This window comes from Centruroides sculpturatus, unplaced genomic scaffold (assembly GCF_000671375.1).
Source record: "Centruroides sculpturatus isolate CEXI.00-Female unplaced genomic scaffold, Cexi_2.0 scaffold41, whole genome shotgun sequence".
Classification (NCBI taxonomy): domain Eukaryota; kingdom Metazoa; phylum Arthropoda; class Arachnida; order Scorpiones; family Buthidae; genus Centruroides; species Centruroides sculpturatus.
Window position 1 is genome coordinate 279,328 of NW_019384983.1, and position 20,253 is coordinate 299,580.

A 20,253-nucleotide genomic window follows, 5' to 3' on the forward strand; every position below is an offset into this window, starting at 1 on the left:
TTAAAATGCACCTTCCAAAAAGCTCTAAGGTTAAGTTGGTATCATTGGTAACCTGGAAACACCTGGTGAACAGTGCCTTGGTATACAGCTTTTTAAAATTGGAAATCACTTGCTGATCCATTGGTTGCAGTAATAGAGTTGTGTTGGGTGGAAGGATTTGACCTTGATGAAGTCATGTTCACTATCCAAGTCAGCCTCCAAATTTGGTGGATGTGCTGGAGCACTATCCATTAAGAGAAGACATCTAAGAGGAAGATCCATTTCCTGAAGATAATTTTTAACAATAGGAGCAAACACTTCTGTGAGCCAATCCATGAATAAAGTCCGAGTTACCCATGCCTTACTATTTGCCTTCCATTGTACAAACAGTTTGGACTTTATCACATTATTGCTCTTAAAGGCATGGGGATTTTCAGCATTGTAGACTAAAAGTGGCTTGATTTTGAGGTCACCACTTGCATTAGCACAAAATAAAAAAGTGAGTCTGTCCTTCATGCTGCCCGGGAAGTGCTTTCTCTTCTTGGGTTATGTACATTCGTCTAGGCATTCTTTTCCAAAAGAGACCGGTCTCATCGCAATTAAACACTTGATTCCAGACGTATCCTTCACTTTTTACAAACTCTGCAAATTCATCTACAAATGCTTTTGCTGCTTTTTCATCTGAACTTGAAGACTCCCTGTGTCTTATGACACTGTGAATGCCAGTTCATTGACAAAACCTATCAAACCACCCTCGGCTAGCTTTAAAGTCCTGCCTGTCTGCACTTGTACTGGGTGTCTGGGTCAACAAGTCATTGTATAAATTTTTAGTCTTTTCACAAATTATAGCTTCACTAACACTGTTTCCAGCAAGTTGCTTTTCGTTGATCCATATTAGCAACAGTTTTTCAACTTCATCTAAAACTTTAGATCTTTGTTTTGATATTACATTCACTCCTTTAGCCACTTCGGTAGCCTTAAATGCTTTTTTGTTTTTAATAATTGTAGATATAGTCAATTTTGCTACATTATATTTTTTAACAATGTCAGAAACATGAATGCCATTCTTGTGTTTTGCAATAATTTCTTTCTTTAATGCTATACTGAAACGTTTTCTATTGCCACTATCACTTTTCTCGAATGCCATATTGATTACATATATAAATCACAAAACTGAAAAAAGAAGTTTAGCACAAACATTCGGAAAAGCAATGCTTACCTCGCACATGCCTAACAGCAACTAAAATTTGACACAAAAGACTATTATGTTCGTTATCTGAGACAAAATTTTTACAAAATAAATGTTTGTTAACAATTTGGTTGTTAACTAGGATGTTTGTTAACCAAGGTTCCACTGTAGTATGTTTGTAGCTGTGCAGATGTAATCTTATAACATTTTCTCTTCTGCAGTGAACACCAACCTTGATAATACTTTGGTGAATACAAAATGGTTTCCAATTTATCTTTTTACCTTTGCTTTCTATATTGCACTTATCTAGATATTGCACATATCTAGGAAAAACAATATTTTGAAAGTCAGTTGGCAATTCATTACTGTATTTAAGTTACTTTGACCAGGTAGAAATGTGTTATATTATGTTTAGCAATATGAGACAGTTTTGCTGCTGCTAAAATAGGCCTCTTATCATTTATCACAGTTCTGACAGCCTCCTTCATTGTGTTTACTATTGTCATTCCAATGTTGGTCTTGCATTTTCTGTTTCTTGCCATATTTTCTGCAGAAAATCATAAGTACATAATTGATATTCCAAAAGCCACCATGGGCAATTCATAACTGGGGTGCAGGGGACACTATGCCCCATATGATACTTAGGAGAATTGTACATAAAAATGATATTGGAGAATTGAACTTGTACTGAACCTACACAATCACTATGATGTAAGAAATGTCTGCTCACTTTTTTACTGAGGATTTTATGCCCACACACTTCAGAATTGTTCATAAATATTGAAGAAATCCATGACAAATAGTCAGCCACCACTCACTCCTCATATAACATATTGGCCATACTGTCTTTAGCATCATCTGTTATATGGAGAAAGCATGCCACTTTCACAAGGATATGATCAGAATCCAAACCAAAGGATTTTATATAATGTATTGCCCACTGTGCCCCAGTCTCCCTTAATGATTGTCATTTAGTGATAAATTTAAGATTATAGCATGTGTGTATATGAAACTGATTTCTCTTTTCTATTTTGAATAACATCAAAATAGATATTTTATGTAAGGTTGTAGTCATAAATCCATTTAAGTGGTAATGGTTTTGAAAATGTTTCCTTATTTATTTGAACTTTTTGATTTGTTATCGTACATAACAATAAATTATAAAAAATATAAAAAACACACCTTTAACAATCCAGCAAATAAAATTTACTAAATTAAAAACGTTTTCGATTGTTTTAACCAATCTTCTTCAGTTAACTCAAAATAGAACACTAACATAGAATGTAAATATGAAATGAGATTTGAAATACATACATAAATAAACGAACATGTGGATGTGGATAATATAATAAATAAATTCAGAAATAATATAAATAAGATGAAAATGTCACTTAGTAAAATAAAAATAAAATTAAACAATATCTCTTAATAATGTTTTTATGCACTAAGAGATTTCTTATTTGCCAACATTGAAAATGCACCACAACAACACAATCAGATACTAGAACTCGTGCACCTAATATGTTATACATCATTCTTTGAATTTGAGAATGAGATATATTTACAAGGAAGAAGCTTACCTATGGGTAGTCCAACATTGGCAATTCTTTGTGAGTTGGTATTGTGACAGCTGGAAAACAACATTCTATCCAAATTTTCAACACCTTATTGTTTGGTACGCTAGATATGTAGATGATATATTCATCCTATGGCAGAAAAAAACATAAAATACAGCATTTNCATGACCATCTTAATGATCGTTCGTTATGCGAGTTTCATATTTTTTGTTTAAACATCTGCGTTCTATTTTTAGATTCGGTTTTTTATTTAAATATCTACGTTCCATTTTTCGAAGTGTTTCGTCAGAATTTTTTGTCTACCTGAAGAAGAGCTAGTTGGAAAGCTCAAACGTTTATGGAAAGAAGATTTTTTCACACAAATTACACCGGTAACAGATTCAGTATTTAGTATCTCAGGCACTGTGTCGTTTCCCAAGGAGACTATTTTGAAGGAGACAGAGTTGATTTGTAAATTAATTATGAATACAGATATTTACAGAAAAAGTCTCATTACTTTATTTACAGACCATTTATGTGCTACGATCTTTGTAGGTCTTGGGGCAAACATGTGTCCAAATTTAAATGCTTGAACCACTTGCTCTTGTGGTTTAATATTATCTCAACAAACTGTTAGGCTTTTTAGCTTGTTCTTAGGTGACTTTCTTTGGTTTTTTAAGATCCAATAAATTTTTTTGGCATATTTCTTGCCTAATACTTGTTGGACTTGCTCTTGCAAGTCTATAACCCTGGTATTGATGAGAGACAGCAAATTGGGGTCTTTGAATAGAGTGTTTTTGAGGTTGATTAGTTTGTGCAAGCTAGCATACATAGTTCTAGTGTTTTGAATTGCTGTTCTTAGGCAGACAAATTTGATCTTCAGGCGCAACGAAGCACAACCTATTAGTAAACTAATTCTGTGGATTGACATCAGACTCTGTTCTGTTTACAGTCTCACAGGAAATTTAATTTTTTTCTTACTCTTGTTAAGGCTAAGACTTCTTTCTGTAAAGATTAGCTGACATTGTCATGTTTACAATTCTAAAATGCGGTATTGCATTGTCATTCATTAAATTAATGACCCTATTAGCCACAACTTTGTTAGGGTGGTGCTCAGTGGTGATATTCAAAATATTTAACAAAGGATTCGCTAACAGAAAATTTTTCCTTAACAATTTTTTTTCTCAAGTTTGTGCGCAGTTAACTTCAGAAGAACCCGACTGTTACACGCGACGATAAAACTGAAATAACTACGCGGTAAGTCACCAACACCGACAAACAAAATGGAAGTTTTGGTTAGAAATAAATACAATACTTTTTCTTGTGATATATCTTATAATAGACAGATGTCATCGTCTCTCCAAATACGTGTTCTGCAGCCATCTTGTATTTTCTCGTGCGTGTAGGATCGTGACATCTGTCTTATGACTGGATCTAGTTCAAGAACTCTCTCGAGTCGATCGCGATTGAACCTCGTTTTGGTTGAGATTGAAATGGTCGAGAGAGGTCGCACCAAGGTGAACAGGGTATAAGGCTCTAGTTTAGTAGTGTTACAGAATATAATACGTATATTTTAATATATTTTTTAAAAGAAACAAAACCACCGAGAAATGCTATGTGTGTTTAACAAGGTTTGGAAAACTTTGAAAATGTTAACAACGGGTTCGGCGGAACCAGTGTGAACCCACTGAATATCACCACTGGTGGTGCTTCTCAATAAATTCCTGCACATCATTTCATTTTCTGCAAATTTCCTTGATCTCAGCACTGGTGATTTCTTCCCTAACCTTCTCTTCCTCTGATGCATGCTCTTCTTGTAAGACTTTCACCTGTTCTTCCTGCAAGGCAACCAGCTCTTCTGTGGTATAATTTTGATGGTCCTTTATCAACTCCTCCATGTCTACATCATTTATCTCTAATCCAAAACTCTTGTCAATGGACACAATTTCATGTACTACATCAGGAGAGCTTTCTGCTTCAAATTCCTCAAAATTTTGCTTTGGGACACAAGTTGGCCAAAATTTCCTCCAGGTTGATGCAAAGTGCAGTGAGAGACCTCACTCCAGGCTTTGTCAATAAGATTGATACAATACAATGTTAAAATGCACCTTCCAAAAAGCTCTAAGGTTAAGTTGGTATCATTGGTAACCTGGAAACACCTGGTGAACAGTGCCTTGGTATACAGCTTTTTAAAATTGGAAATCACTTGCTGATCCATTGGTTGCAGTAATAGAGTTGTGTTGGGTGGAAGGATTTGACCTTGATGAAGTCATGTTCACTATCCAAGTCAGCCTCCAAATTTGGTGGATGTGCTGGAGCACTATCCATTAAGAGAAGACATCTAAGAGGAAGATCCATTTCCTGAAGATAATTTTTAACAATAGGAGCAAACACTTCTGTGAGCCAATCCATGAATAAAGTCCGAGTTACCCATGCCTTACTATTTGCCTTCCATTGTACAGGGAGTTTGGACTTNTCTTATAACATTTTCTCTACAGTGAACACCAACCTTGATAATACTTTGGTGAATACAAAATGGTTTCCAATTTATCTTTTTACCTTTGCTTTCTATATTGCACTTATCTAGATATTGCACATATCTAGGAAAAACAATATTTTGAAAGTCAGTTGGCAATTCATTACTGTATTTAAGTTACTTTGACCAGGTAGAAATGTGTTATATTATGTTTAGCAATATGAGACAGTTTTGCTGCTGCTAAAATAGGCCTCTTATCATTTATCACAGTTCTGACAGCCTCCTTCATTGTGTTTACTATTGTCATTCCAATGTTGGTCTTGCATTTTCTGTTTCTTGCCATATTTTCTGCAGAAAATCATAAGTACATAATTGATATTCCAAAAGCCACCATGGGCAATTCATAACTGGGGTGCAGGGGACACTATGCCCCATATGATACTTAGGAGAATTGTACATAAAAATGATATTGGAGAATTGAACTTGTACTGAACCTACACAATCACTATGATGTAAGAAATGTCTGCTCACTTTTTTACTGAGGATTTTATGCCCACACACTTCAGAATTGTTCATAAATATTGAAGAAATCCATGACAAATAGTCAGCCACCACTCACTCCTCATATAACATATTGGCCATACTGTCTTTAGCATCATCTGTTATATGGAGAAAGCATGCCACTTTCACAAGGATATGATCAGAATCCAAACCAAAGGATTTTATATAATGTATTGCCCACTGTGCCCCAGTCTCCCTTAATGATTGTCATTTAGTGATAAATTTAAGATTATAGCATGTGTGTATATGAAACTGATTTCTCTTTTCTATTTTGAATAACATCAAAATAGATATTTTATGTAAGGTTGTAGTCATAAATCCATTTAAGTGGTAATGGTTTTGAAAATGTTTCCTTATTTATTTGAACTTTTTGATTTGTTATCGTACATAACAATAAATTATAAAAAATATAAAAAACACACCTTTAACAATCCAGCAAATAAAATTTACTAAATTAAAAACGTTTTCGATTGTTTTAACCAATCTTCTTCAGTTAACTCAAAATAGAACACTAACATAGAATGTAAATATGAAATGAGATTTGAAATACATACATAAATAAACGAACATGTGGATGTGGATAATATAATAAATAAATTCAGAAATAATATAAATAAGATGAAAATGTCACTTAATAAAATAAAAATAAAATTAAACAATATCTCTTAATAATGTTTTTATGCACTAAGAGATTTCTTATTTGCCAACATTGAAAATGCACCACAACAACACAATCAGATACTAGAACTCGTGCACCTAATATGTTATACATCATTCTTTGAATTTGAGAATGAGATATATTTACAAGGAAGAAGCTTACCTATGGGTAGTCCAACATTGGCAATTCTTTGTGAGTTGGTATTGTGACAGCTGGAAAACAACATTCTATCCAAATTTTCAACACCTTATTGTTTGGTACGCTAGATATGTAGATGATATATTCATCCTATGGCAGAAAAAAACATAACCTACAGCATTTTTTGGAAATGATCAATAATAACCCCTAAGGTTTTATTACTACAAGTGGACCAGGAGAGTGATAGTAATGTAAATTTTTTGGACATTTCCATCACTTGCAAACAAGGGGAAATTTGGACCAGCATATACAGAAAACCATGTTTTCAACCTAATTTAATCCTGCATAAATCTGTCGATCCTCATCACATCAAGTTAGTGGCCTTTAGATCCTGGATAAGAAGAGCTTATACACATTGTACAAACATAAATGACAATAACGGAGCTAAATTACATTTTAAGGATAGCAGAATAACAAGGATACCAGAGAGAAATGATAGAGAAACTAATCACTATGTTCCAAACAACAAAAAATCAGCATAACAAGTTTGACCGAAAACAAAGGATAGTTTTAAATTATATCCCATGTTTAAGGGGAATATGAGGTCTGTTCACAAAGTATCGGATTTTTATTTTTTCCGCCTAAACCAATGATGCGTGGGAGGCCTCTTTTGGTGGAGTTGTGGAGGGGACAGTCATGCACAGCCCTGAATTTTTTCCCACCTGCAGGAAGCGTCAGTCGCTGGCAGTTGGCCTATGAGTGAGAACGTGTAGTGAGCTCTTGTCGGATTTCACTAAGTTGGAAAATGACTGAACAACGTGAGCAGCGATATTACATCAAATTTTGCCAAAAATCTTGGCGATACCCGAGCGTAAACCATTCGCAAGATTCAGCAGGCTTTCGGGGACGATGCTCAAGGCCAAAAAAAGCACGGCAGGTCCACAGCAATATCACGGTCATGTCGACAGCTTTTTTGACTCTCGTGGGGTGGTGTATTGTGAGTACGCACCACAAGGCCAAACCATCGCAAAGGAGTACTACCAGGAGGTCCTTCGTCATCTTTCTGATGCTGTGCGACGCAAACAACTGGATCTGTGGTCGATCAAAACTTGGCAGCTCCATCGTGATAACGCATCCACCCATTCTGCACATCTGATTCAGGCTTTCTTCGCCAAACACAACACTCCTGTGGTTTGTCACGCTCCGTACTCTCCCCACATGGCTCCGTGTGACTTTTGGCTATTTTCCAAGCTGCAAATGCCGCTAAAAGGAACCTGATTTTAGTCGAGAGAAGACATCGTGCAGAATGCGACGGACTGGCTGATGGCCATTCCAAAAGATGCATTCCAGCAGTGTTTCCAGCAATGGCAGGAATGCTGGGAGAAGTGTATACACTACCAAGGAGACTACTTTGAAGGGGATTAGGGCTTTGTACCTCAAAATCAATAAATATATTTTTGCCGACCAAAGGTCCGATACTTTTTGAACAGCCCTCGTACATAAAAAAAGCAGCCAAAGCTAATAATCTCCAAATGGTATATCGACACAATCCTACAATTTTCAGAATCTTAAGAAATGATAAAAAACAATATAACTGGAATTCGGCCACAGGAATCTACTTCATACCATTGCACGACCAACGTTTAGATTCTAAACTTGTCTACGTGGGAGTCATGATGCGCAACTTACACCAATGACTCAAAGAGCACAAATATTCTATTGATAAGAACCACTACAATACCATGCTATCAGCTTATGCAAGACTACAAGACATTCAAGTCCAATGGGATCAAGCAACAATAATCAATCCAACAACAAATATACACATGATGAAATATCTTAAAAGGTTAGAGATCTTTAAGGCACATAGGAAAACCGATCGCATCAACCATAGAGATGCAGACACATTAGCTACCGCAAGGCAGTCTTTTTATGAAGATTAATGTTATTAAGAGACATAGTTTGTTTAATTTTATTTTTATTTTATTAAGTGACATTTTTGTCTTATTTATATTATTTCTGAATTTATTATATTATCCACATCCACAAGTTCGTTTATTTATGTATTTATTTCAAATCTCATTTCATAATTACATTTTATGTTAGTGTTGTATTTTGAGTTAACTGAAGAAGATTGGTTAAAACAATCGAAAATGTTTTTAATTTGGTAAATTTTATTTGCTGGATTGTTAAAGGTATGTTTTTTGTAATATTTAGTTATCCACTATGTACATTTTATAAGTATAAAATTATAAAAAATAAATAACAGATAAATTTTAGCACAAGTGGATCAATAAATAATTTTTAAAGAATTTTATTTAATTTTTTGAATAGTTTTTAAAAAGTATGTTTTAAAAACTAAGACTGGCAATTGTAAATAATAGTTGAATTTCAATAATAATAACTGAAATTGAAATAAGTTATTTGTTACAAGTTGAAATTGGCCTGAACTGCTCTTAATAGAAATGCACTTGGATGTTACATTTTACACCTAGAAGTTATTATCAATAAATAATGCATAATTTTATTTCATTTTATTTCATACAGTGAATCTAGTTTACCAGATTTTTAAAAATTTTGAATTATAAACATTTGGGTTGTGGAACCATTACAAATATATTGGGTCAATTAAGCAAAAAGTGAGAAATGCTGGGTTAGGCCATCCAGTAGGATGCTGAAGTATTGCTTTGTTCATTCAATTTACTATTTAGGAAGTATGAGTCATGTTTTTAAAGTAAGTATTGTTTTGAAATATAAAAAAAACAAGCAAACATTTTTAACAAAATTTTTATTTATGTGAAAGCCCATATTTTACACTACTTTTCTACATAATTCCCATTAATATTGAGACACTTATCGTATTGTCGGACCAGCTTTTGTATTCCATCCTCAAAGAATGTNGTTTTGAAATATAAAAAAAACAAGCAAACATTTTTAACAAAATTTTTATTTATGTGAAAGCCCATATTTTACACTACTTTTCTACATAATTCCCATTAATATTGAGACACTTATCGTATTGTCGGACCAGCTTTTGTATTCCATCCTCAAAGAATGTTGCCGCCTGATGAGACAACCACTGCAGAACGGTCGTTTTGACTTCGTTGTGATTGTTATGGCGCTGCCCTGCCAGATGCTTCTTCAAATGCAGAAACAAATGATAGTCACTCGGTGCTAGGTCGGGACTGTATGGAGGGTGGTCTAATTGTTCCCAGCCAAATGATGTGATTAGGTCTTGAGTTTGATTTGCCATATGTGGACGAGCATTATCATGGAGCAAAACGACACCCTTGCTCAGTAAGCCCCGCCTTTTGTTTTGTACTGCACGGTGCAGTTTTTTTAAAGTCTCACAGTATGCAGCTGAGTTGATCGTTTCACCATAAGGCAAAAAATCAACAAGCAACACTCTGTATCTGTCCCAAAACACCATGCACATGATTTTCTGAGCAGAAATTGTTTGCTTGAACTTGACTTTCCTTAGAGATGATGAATGTCACCATTCCATGGATTGTTGCTTCGATTCCAATATAACATAGGCTGCCCATGTTTCATTGCCTGTAACAATATGGCTTAAAAAATCATCTCCCTCATCACTATAGCGCTCAAGAAAAGTCAATGCACTGGCCAAACGTTTGGTTTTGTGCTCCTCCATCAACATTTTCGGCACCCACCGGGAACAATTTCCGATAATTTAATTGTCCAGTCACAATTTCATAGAGAACACTTCTTGAAACTGCAGGAAACTCTTTAGATAAAGATGAAATCGTGAATCGTCTGTTCTCTTTCACTCTACAGTCCACTTTTTCAATCAAATCGTCGATAATGANGTGAATTTTACAAAAATGTTGCAAATTTTCACAGACAGATGTCAGGTCTGAAATATTTTAATTTTTTTTTTATTAAAGTTTATATTTAAATGTATTTAAAAATATCGGATTTATAACTACAGATATTAATAAATGTAACGTAATTTTTGTCATATGAATATAACAATAAATAGATTTTTGGTGAATTTTTAAAGTAATAAAACATGTCTGACCTTGTTTGACCTATACTGCCCTTGGTCATTTTAAACAATAAACGTAAACAGGGGGCGGGGTTAACCTGGTAGTCTGAACGTTAATTGTCCAGTCACAATTTCATAGAGAACACTTTTTGAAACTGCAGGAAACTCTTTAGATAAAGATGAAATCGTGAATCGTCTGTTCTCTTTCACTCTACAGTCCACTTTTTCAATCAAATCGTCAATAATGACTGAAGGTCACCACTTCATTCCTCATCGTGAATGTTTGTGCGGCCATTACTAAAGGCCCTAACCCATTTTCATACCATTCCTTCACTCATAACGCTTTCATCATAAACTTCACTGATTTGGCGATGAATTTCAGCCGCTTTCGAGCCTTTAGCACTGAGAAAACGAATAACGGCACGCACTTTGCAGTTGGCGGGATTCTCAATGAGCGGCGGCATTTCAATAACACACAAACAACAGTAAACACAGTCGACTGGCTCCTTAATGGCGTTTGTGGCTTCCCAGCAGATGTAGGTACACAGCGCGCATGCGCTAAGCGCCGACTGCAGCGCTCCAGCGGCATTATATTAAAACGGTACTTACTTTAAAAACACGCCTCGTAAATGTAACATTTCAATAATTCCAACATACAGTAAATTAAAATTCTAGCATAAAAGTTAAATTAAAAATTAATATGAGATGAATGAGATAGTTGAGACTTTATACTCCCCAGTATTGGTGTTGAATGCTGAAACAATTGAAATATATAAGAGCAGGTTGAAGGACAAATGTATTAAACCAAGAAATGTGGCCAGTTTACCATCGCGTGGAAGTTTGTTGTGAAAAAGAAATTTCTTTATAGAAACTACTAGTTATCACATTTACTAAGATATGTTTTTGTATTTAAAATTTACAACTCTAGTTCTACTTTTATATTTTATTTTACTTCATTTTTATGTTAGAATTTTAATTTACTNGTCACAATTTCATAGAGAACACTTCTTGAAACTGCAGGAAACTCTTTAGATAAAGATGAAATCGTGAATCGTCTGTTCTCTTTCACTCTACAGTCCACTTTTTAAATCAAATCATCGATAATGACTGAAGGTCGCCCACTTCGTTCCTCATCATGAATGTTTGTGCGGCTATTACTAAAGGCCCTAACCCATTTTCGTACCATTCCATCACTCATAATGCTTTCACCATAAACTTCACTGATTTGACGATGAATTTCAGCCGCTTTCGAGCCTTTAGCACTGAGAAAACGAATAACAACACACACTTCGCAGTTGGCAGGATTCTCAATGAGCGGCGGCATTTCAATAACACACAAACAGTAAACACAGTCAACTGGCTCCGTAATGGCATTTGTGGCTTCCCAACAGATGTAGGTACACAGTGCGCATGTACTAAATGCTGACTGCAGTGCTCCAGCGGCGTTATATTAAAACGGTACTTACTTTAAAAACACGCCTCGTATTATGCAAAGATTTATTTTACTATTGTCTAATATAATTAATATAAAACAGATTTCTACTGGTACAATGTAGAGATTAAGTAATGAAGCAAATTTAAAAAAATAGGTAATGATGTCATCTTTTGATTTTATTAGCAAAATGGTTTAGCTGAATTGTCTGCTATCTGGGCTGGTTGTAACCTGACTATAAGGAAGTGTTAGATGCCCTAGACCAGTTCTCATCCTTTTTTCTATCTTCCTATTCTATCTTGGGTAGATACAGGGAAATTATTTTGAAAAACATTAAATTAAAAAGATACTTATGTTGTTTATTTAATGTGATCCTATGGTTGATGCTTCATTGCTATGTTTGTAATATTTGAATATAAATTTGTAAGTTTTAGTCTTATATCTGCTCAAATAAATATATCAATTTTTCTTCTTTCTTTTGTCACAATTTTATTGACTACACTAAATCTATATTCAACCAAATGTAAAGTTGGAAAGCATAATAGTATTTTAGCCATTTCAGATCACATGTTCAAATACAGCTATTTAGCTGTATTTGATAGACATAATCAGGAGTGGATCTACATAAAGACTAATAGGGCTTAAGCCCTGGGCCCCCAAGTGTCAAGGGCCCACAAAACTAAATTCTTTTTATTAATAATATTTCTTTATTTCTTATTTTTTCATATAAGATATAAAGTTTGTAATTCAACACCATTTCATAAATAAATGTTTCACCTTTGATTTTGATGTTATTAAAGATGAATTTTAAACCCCAATTTAAAGATTCTTAATCTAACAAAAAATGGTGCCCCATTTGACTTCAATAAGCCCTGGACTCCAAAAAAGCTAGATCCATCCCNGCCCCCAAGTTTCAAGGGTGCACAAAATTGAATTCTTTTTGTTATTCTTATTTTTTCATATAAGATATAAAGTTTGTAATTCAACACCATTTCATAAATAAATGTTTCACCTTTGATTTTGATGTTATTAAAGATGAATTTTAAACCCCAATTTAAAGATTCTTAATCTAACAAAAAATGGTGCCCCATTTGACTTCAATAAGCCCTGGACTCCAAAAAAGCTAGATCCATCCCTGGCCATAATTCAGTTAGTCCACCTCTTTCAAATTTATATTTGTATTTATTATTACATTTTAATTCAATAATTTGTTCTTGGATATTTTCACTGACTGGATTCTATATCACAGCCAGGGCTGGATTAAGCCATTTTGGGGCCCTAGACATTTTCTTCTTACCGGGCCCCCCTCCCTCTCCCACAAGAAATAAAGCACACACAAAATTTAAAACAAACCTAAATACTGTAATGTGGAAAACTAAAACAAATCTTAATTTTAGTTTTTCTAGAAAAGTTTGAACAGTTTGTTTATAAATTTAAAAAAATTGAAATTTATTTTATTAAATGTCTAACAAAAGTTGTTATACAATAACAATATTACCTTAAAATATNTTATATTATTATTTTATCAATTCATAATTAATTAGAACTAATATATTTTAATATTTTTGACAGGTGTAGGAACAAAAATAGATCCCACGTTATCAAGAGCAGACAGAATGGTTGGTCAAGTGTTGGGAGCAGTTGGAGCATTACCAGAAATATTTACTGACTTAGAAATTGCTTATTTTCTTCTGAGAAGGCTTCTTGGAGTTCGTACTGAAGGAGATAAAAAGGGAGCTAAGGTAGGTAAACAAAAGTAATAATTTTATACATTTTTGGAAAGATTTATCATTTTTATCATAATGCATCTTCTAAAAAATAAGTTTAATATTTTTAGTACAGTTAAAAATGTCTTTATGAATAAGTGTTCAAATAGGAAACTGTGTTCTGTTTGAATACTCATATATAAAAGATTAATTATGAATTTGTCATAAATTTAATGTATACAGTGTATCTAACCACTTAAAAATAAGATTATTTAAATGGAATAAAAATTAAAATTTGTCAAATAAATGTCTTATATGTCTGTTATACTGTACATATTTGCCATTATATGTTTAAAATAACTTTTTGTTTTTTATGCGAAGTTACTCAATTACTTTTAATATGTTCAGAGAAACAAAAATTCAGAAATTTTTTATTTGTTGAGAAAGTTAATTATTTATTTTACGTAATAAATGTGCTTGAATTATCATATTAATAAATTCAAAGCAAATAATAATATACAAATGAAATTTTCATAAAATGTTAAAATAAATTTTATCTTTTAATTAAATTTTCACAATTAATTATATTGTTTACAAACATACTGTACTTAATAATTGAGATTTAAAAAACCATGTAATTTCTGTACATATTTTGTGTACTGACTATTCTTAATCAGTTTACACATGAATGAAAACTTTCTTAGATTTCCTTAAAAGTGTAAGTGTAATAGATTTTTAATATTTTAATCCTTTTTTAATGAATTTAGTTTAGTGAATTATATTTATAAATCTTCTTGTACAGTTTTTGTTTTGCCTTAAAATGAAGTAAAAATAAGAAAACATTTACTTTAAAAATATTCTTAAATATAAGACAAAATTCGATGATGATTGTTTTGTAATTAACAATTTGTAAAAGCTAATAGATAACAGATAGCTAACACATTTATTAGAACATGATTATGACAAAGAAATGATTTAATTTTGCTAAAAAATTTTTTTCCAAATATATTTACAAAAATGATTTTATATTATCAAAACATAGAATGCTTTCAGTAATGTTTATTCATTCAGTATAAATTACAGATATCATAAAATGTTTTGTTATATTGTAATATTTTAGAAAAATATATCTTGTAGAAAAGATTTTTGCATCTATTACTTTTATAATAGTTTATCATTTGTAATTTTGTAGATAATGATAAATTTCCAATAATAATAATGTTAAGAGTGGATAACTCCTAAAAGCTGGAACAGCTCAACAAACACAAAAATGCTTTTAGACAATATTTCCAGCAGTGATGTTTAATAAACATTATATATATGAAATATAGTATAGGAGCAACTTAAAATTGCTAATACTTTTTATTCAAAGAAAAAGTTCCAAAATATTTTGAGTGTATTTGATCAGATTTGTATTCGTGAACTTCTTGATAGCCATTGTTAATGAATTTGCATTTACTTGAATATTTTATTCAAGTAAATGCAAAATGTTGAGAGTCATAAAATTTCATCTCCTCTTGTTGATAAATTGAGCTTTGCTTGTGGAATTTTATCTTATTGACACAAGTCGTGCAAAAAATACAATCTGCATGAAGTGTGACTACAGTTGATCTACAGGATTGTCAAATATCCCAAACAAATTGTTTATTTGAAGAACTTGTGGTTAGAATCAATAAAGCAATGTAGTCAAATGGCATTTTTGATAGATTATATGTTGACAATTGCATTTTTTTCTACCTTTATAATTGTCATGCTTTGCATATAGCTTTTAGCTCAATAGGATTTGCATGTTAGATATACGATGTCCATTACATTTTTCTTTTACACTAAATCAACCTTAATAAGTTTACTAATGGTGGTACCACCATTGTAGCAACACACTTACTGTAAAGCCATGCAAGACATACTACAATCCATGTAATACAGAGATGTTTGATTGCATTTATATAGTAGTGTGTGTTTATTCATGCTTGTAAATGGAGTGAACTACTGCATGTTCTTTGTAAGCACCCAAAATCCCATTTTAAGTCTATGGTAGAGTTTTTTCCATGATATTCCTTAAGGATACAGTTTGATCAGAATTTCAAATAGCTTACAACATTCACTGATTTGGACTTGATGTCCATACCAAATTTGGCCATGATCAGTCAAACAGTTTTGGGGAGGTTATTTAAATCTAATGATATTTGAATGAAAGAAATGAGCTAAGTGAATAAAGTGAGTGATGCTCAAATAATAATAGATGTTTCATTTTAAAAATATATATGCAGTAAAACCCCTCTCAATTAACCATGACTCTTCATTATTCGAGGTAAACCTGGAAGTGAATAAGCTACTTTTCTTATAATATACAGACATCCTTCAACTTATGATGTTTCAACATATGATGGCCAATGTGAGTGAAGCAGAAACATAAAAACTGTTAGAATTTGAATTCAAGCCATTTGCATCTTATAGCATCTCCATCCAGCAACTAATATTCCACCATCTCCTTTAATTTTTTTTTTTTTTTGTTGTTGTTTTATAATAAAATTTCATTGCATACTTTTCTGGTAGATGTCATGATATTTGAAAGATTACTGTATTTAACATTAGCATAATATACTTTTGCACATTGTTTTATTTCATTCATTCTTTCTTTCCTTTTTTCTGTACACTTTATGATACAATATGCAATGCTATGTGCTGTATTACGTTTCATATAGCCTTTTTTTTTATTGATTTACTGTATTTATTTTTGACATATGATGTTTTTTCAGAACATAATCCCATTTAAAACCCAAAATTTGACTGTACTGTAGTACTTTACCTTTTTTTTTTTTTTTTTTTTTTTTAGNGATCGCATCTAAAATAGTACAGTAGAAGCTGTTCTTCCGGTTAAGCTTTAATGCTCTCCCTCTCCCCCCCACTTGGGAATTTCGAAAAATCCCTTCTTAGTGTGCGTTTTTATGACAAACCTTAACTGTGTACCAAATTTCTGCTCTTTAGGTCCAGCGGTTTGCTCTGGGCGATGATGAATCAGTGAGTCATTCAGTCAGTCAGGACAAGCAATTTTATATATATAGATTGTATAATGCTGTATAAAACAGATATATTATAGCATATGTAATTAATAAAATTATATAGAAATGAATTGTAAATAAAATGATGCTATTTACATAATTAAAAATAATTCAGTTTTAGAATTTCTCTGATAACACCATTTTGTTATAAGGGAAAATGATTTTAATTCATTAAAAGTATATTGAAGAATACAAAAATTTGTCTCCAAGAATCTGTTGTTTTAATCGCCAGTGACAATCCAAAAAAACAGTTTTTACTTACAGTGATGAACCTTTTATTTGAGTTATGGTTAAAAACATTTTTAAATACACTTAACTGTTAATCCTACTTAAAGTTTTTAGTGTGGATAGGATGTAAACTTGATGGTCGAGAGAAGAATTGGATTAATTAATCAAGTATTACTGAAATTCAATAAAATTGATATTGTAAATCATTAGTTTTTGTAATTGACATAACAAATAGTCAATTACTTAATATAATTTAACAGATTTAAAATATGTAATTAGTGTAAAGTTTGAATGTTTATTATATGATACATTAAATCATTATAAAATGACATTTTCTGATTTGAAATATAATTAAAATACAAATTATTACTTATGAAAAAGTAAGAAAGCTATTTTTAACTGAGATAATATTAAATCTAATATTGCAGTTAGTATATTGAGAAAAGGAATGAGAATTCTGAAGCAATGATTTATAAACAGGAACATAGTCGAGTAGGAAAACTTTTATTTATTAAGTAAGAGATAGAAAGATTAGTGTTAAGTAGCATAGTCATTATATGTGTAGTTTTAGTTTACCAAAACTAAAACTACACATATAATGACTAAAACTAAAACTCAGGAATATGACTAAACAACATTAATCTAAATAGGATTTCCAAAAATTGCAATTATGTAAATGGCATGAACAATTTTATTTATATTTTTTTATATAAATTATAACATCTCAATCTTTAATCTTAATTAAAAAATAATTTGTATATTAAAATAATGTTTTTCAGATTAAGATCATTATTCAGAAACAATATTTTTAATATGATATTTTATCATAAATATAAATTTATTTCAAACTAACCACAGTTGAGTCCAGTTAACTGATATCTGTTTAACCAAGGTTCTACATTATTTGAGGCAAAATATTTAAAAAAATACTTTATTGGCAAAGACTAGGAAATATAGCGTAATATAGTTTGTTTCTCAAATGATGGGATGATGCACAGTACTCAAAAGAGGCTCTAGAAATTTTAAACAAAATTTATTTTGATTACTTTTTATGACAGCACAAATTTTAAAAGTATATTTTCTGTAATTTTTATATCAAGAATTCAATTATTTTGTAATTAAGGATTTAGGAATTTTTATCTTCATGATTAGAAAAAATACAGTTGCAAGAAATATGCTATTTACTTTTGTAATTTTGTAACTTTTGACAGTGTATTTTTGAAATGTATTTTATTTTTCATATTTATACCATGAACGTTGATTGGAATGCGTTTATCTATTTATTTACTAGCTGTACCCGGCCATGCATTCCTGTGGCTCAAAATGTTCTATTATAAATGTATAACACTTCCCGCAGGAAAAATTAGAAAAATTCCTTCTTAGTGTACATTCTCTTGACATACCCTGTTAAAACGCAAAAAAAAACACATCTAAAATAGTATAATAGAAGATCAGTTCTTCACAGTAAGCCTTAATTTTGTCACTTTCTCCATGGGGGAATTTCAGCATCTATATAATATAAAAACACGCGCATATTTGAATGCAACATTGTGTCAAAATTTCTAAGCAATCAGAGATTTAAGATTTTGAACAAATGAACATTTACATTTTTATTTATATAGATTGGTTTGACATTATGAAATTGAATTATTTATATATTTACAAAAACAAATTATTTTAGTTTTGTATTGTGTATAAGGAATTATATTAACCAATTAGAAATACAGTAGAGCATCGATTATCCGAATATTGATCAATCGAAACATCAATTAACCGAAAGCTTTCCAGTCAGCAAATTTAAATTTCTGCTAGTGCCATGGTGCTGCAATCTTTGGCTATGTCTTGGGCCACTCCAATATTATTTTGGTTGATGTGCGTGTTTTAGCTGGCAGACTGGCAGAATCATGAGAGGTACTTAAGGACATGCCAGGATTTGAATGAATTTTTACATGGGATAGGTTAATATATTTTTTCGTACATAATTGATTATCTGAAAAATCAATTTTCCGAACAACCCCAGTCCTCAATTGATTCAGATAATCGATGCTCTACTGTAAGATAGGTAATTACATAATATTGATATATTTAATAAAATTACAATTTTATAGGAACTGTTGCTGAAGGAGCACCAGTAATACCAATATCTGCTCAATTAAAGTATAATATTGAGGTTATATGTGAATATATTGTTAAAAAGATTCCTGTTCCAATAAGAGATTTTACATCAGAACCAAGATTAATAGGTAGTGAAATTATAATTTATTAAACAATATTTAGAAATGAAATAAAACTAAATAACTTTTTTTGATTTAAAGTAATTCGTTCATTTGATGTGAATAAACCTGGGTGTGAAGTTAAAGATTTAAAAGGTGGTGTTGCAGGTGGAAGTATTTTAAGAGGTGTCTTAAAGGTATATATTATATATATATAAATAATACAGATAAATAATAATAATTAAAATAGATTTTAAAACTGTAAATTTTATGTTAAGGTAGGACAAGAAATTGAAGTAAGACCTGGAATTGTATCTAAAGATCAAGAAGGAAAATTAACTTGTAAACCTATATTTTCTTGCATTGTTTCACTATTTGCTGAACAAAATGACTTACAATATGCAGTACCAGGAGGTCTAATTGGTAAGATATTATTATTATATTTACTAAAATCATCACTAAATACCTTTGGCTGCTGAGACATATATATTTGCTTACATACTAAGGTTTTTGATCTAATGCCTAGGCCAACCTCAGGTGATTGATTTTGAAACAATAGTTTCAAACTGTTCCAAAATAGAATACAATAAATATAGAATATTAGAACATTAAATTTTAAATATTTGAATATACGAGGTGTGTTTTTAAAGTAAGTACCATTTTGAAATATAAAAAAAACAAGAAAACATTTTTAACAAAATTTTTATTTATGTGAAAGCCCATATTTTACACTACTTTTCTACATAATTCCCATTAATATTGAGACACTTATCGTATCGTGGGACCAGCTTTTGTATTCCATCCTCAAAGAATGTTGCCGCCTGATGAGACAACCAGTGCAGAACGGTCGTTTTGACTTCGTCGTGATTGTTATGGCGCTGCCCTGCCAGATGCTTCTTCAAATGCAGAAACAAATGATAGTCACTCGGCGCTAGGTCGGGACTGTATGGAGGGTGGTCTAATTGTTCCCAGCCAAATGATGTGATTAGGTCTTGAGTTTGATTTGCCGTATGTGGACGAGCATTATCGTGGAGCAAAACGACACCCTT

At 31.8% G+C, this 20,253-nt stretch overlaps 1 protein-coding gene across 1 annotated transcript in view; it reads left to right on the plus strand.

Moving 5' to 3' along the window:
• The first annotated feature begins 12,371 nt into the window (after window positions 1-12,371).
• LOC111632828 (eukaryotic translation initiation factor 2 subunit 3, Y-linked-like) overlaps window positions 12,372-20,253 on the plus strand; it is a 16,822-nt gene continuing 8,940 nt past the window's right edge. Inside the window, exons 1-6 of the mRNA XM_023377358.1 lie at window positions 12,372-12,393; window positions 13,568-13,737; window positions 19,096-19,234; window positions 19,307-19,401; window positions 19,483-19,678; window positions 19,731-19,741. Of these exons, the coding sequence (XP_023233126.1) occupies window positions 12,372-12,393; window positions 13,568-13,737; window positions 19,096-19,234; window positions 19,307-19,401; window positions 19,483-19,678; window positions 19,731-19,741 (633 nt within the window). The remainder of the gene's footprint in view (window positions 12,394-13,567; window positions 13,738-19,095; window positions 19,235-19,306; window positions 19,402-19,482; window positions 19,679-19,730; window positions 19,742-20,253) is intronic.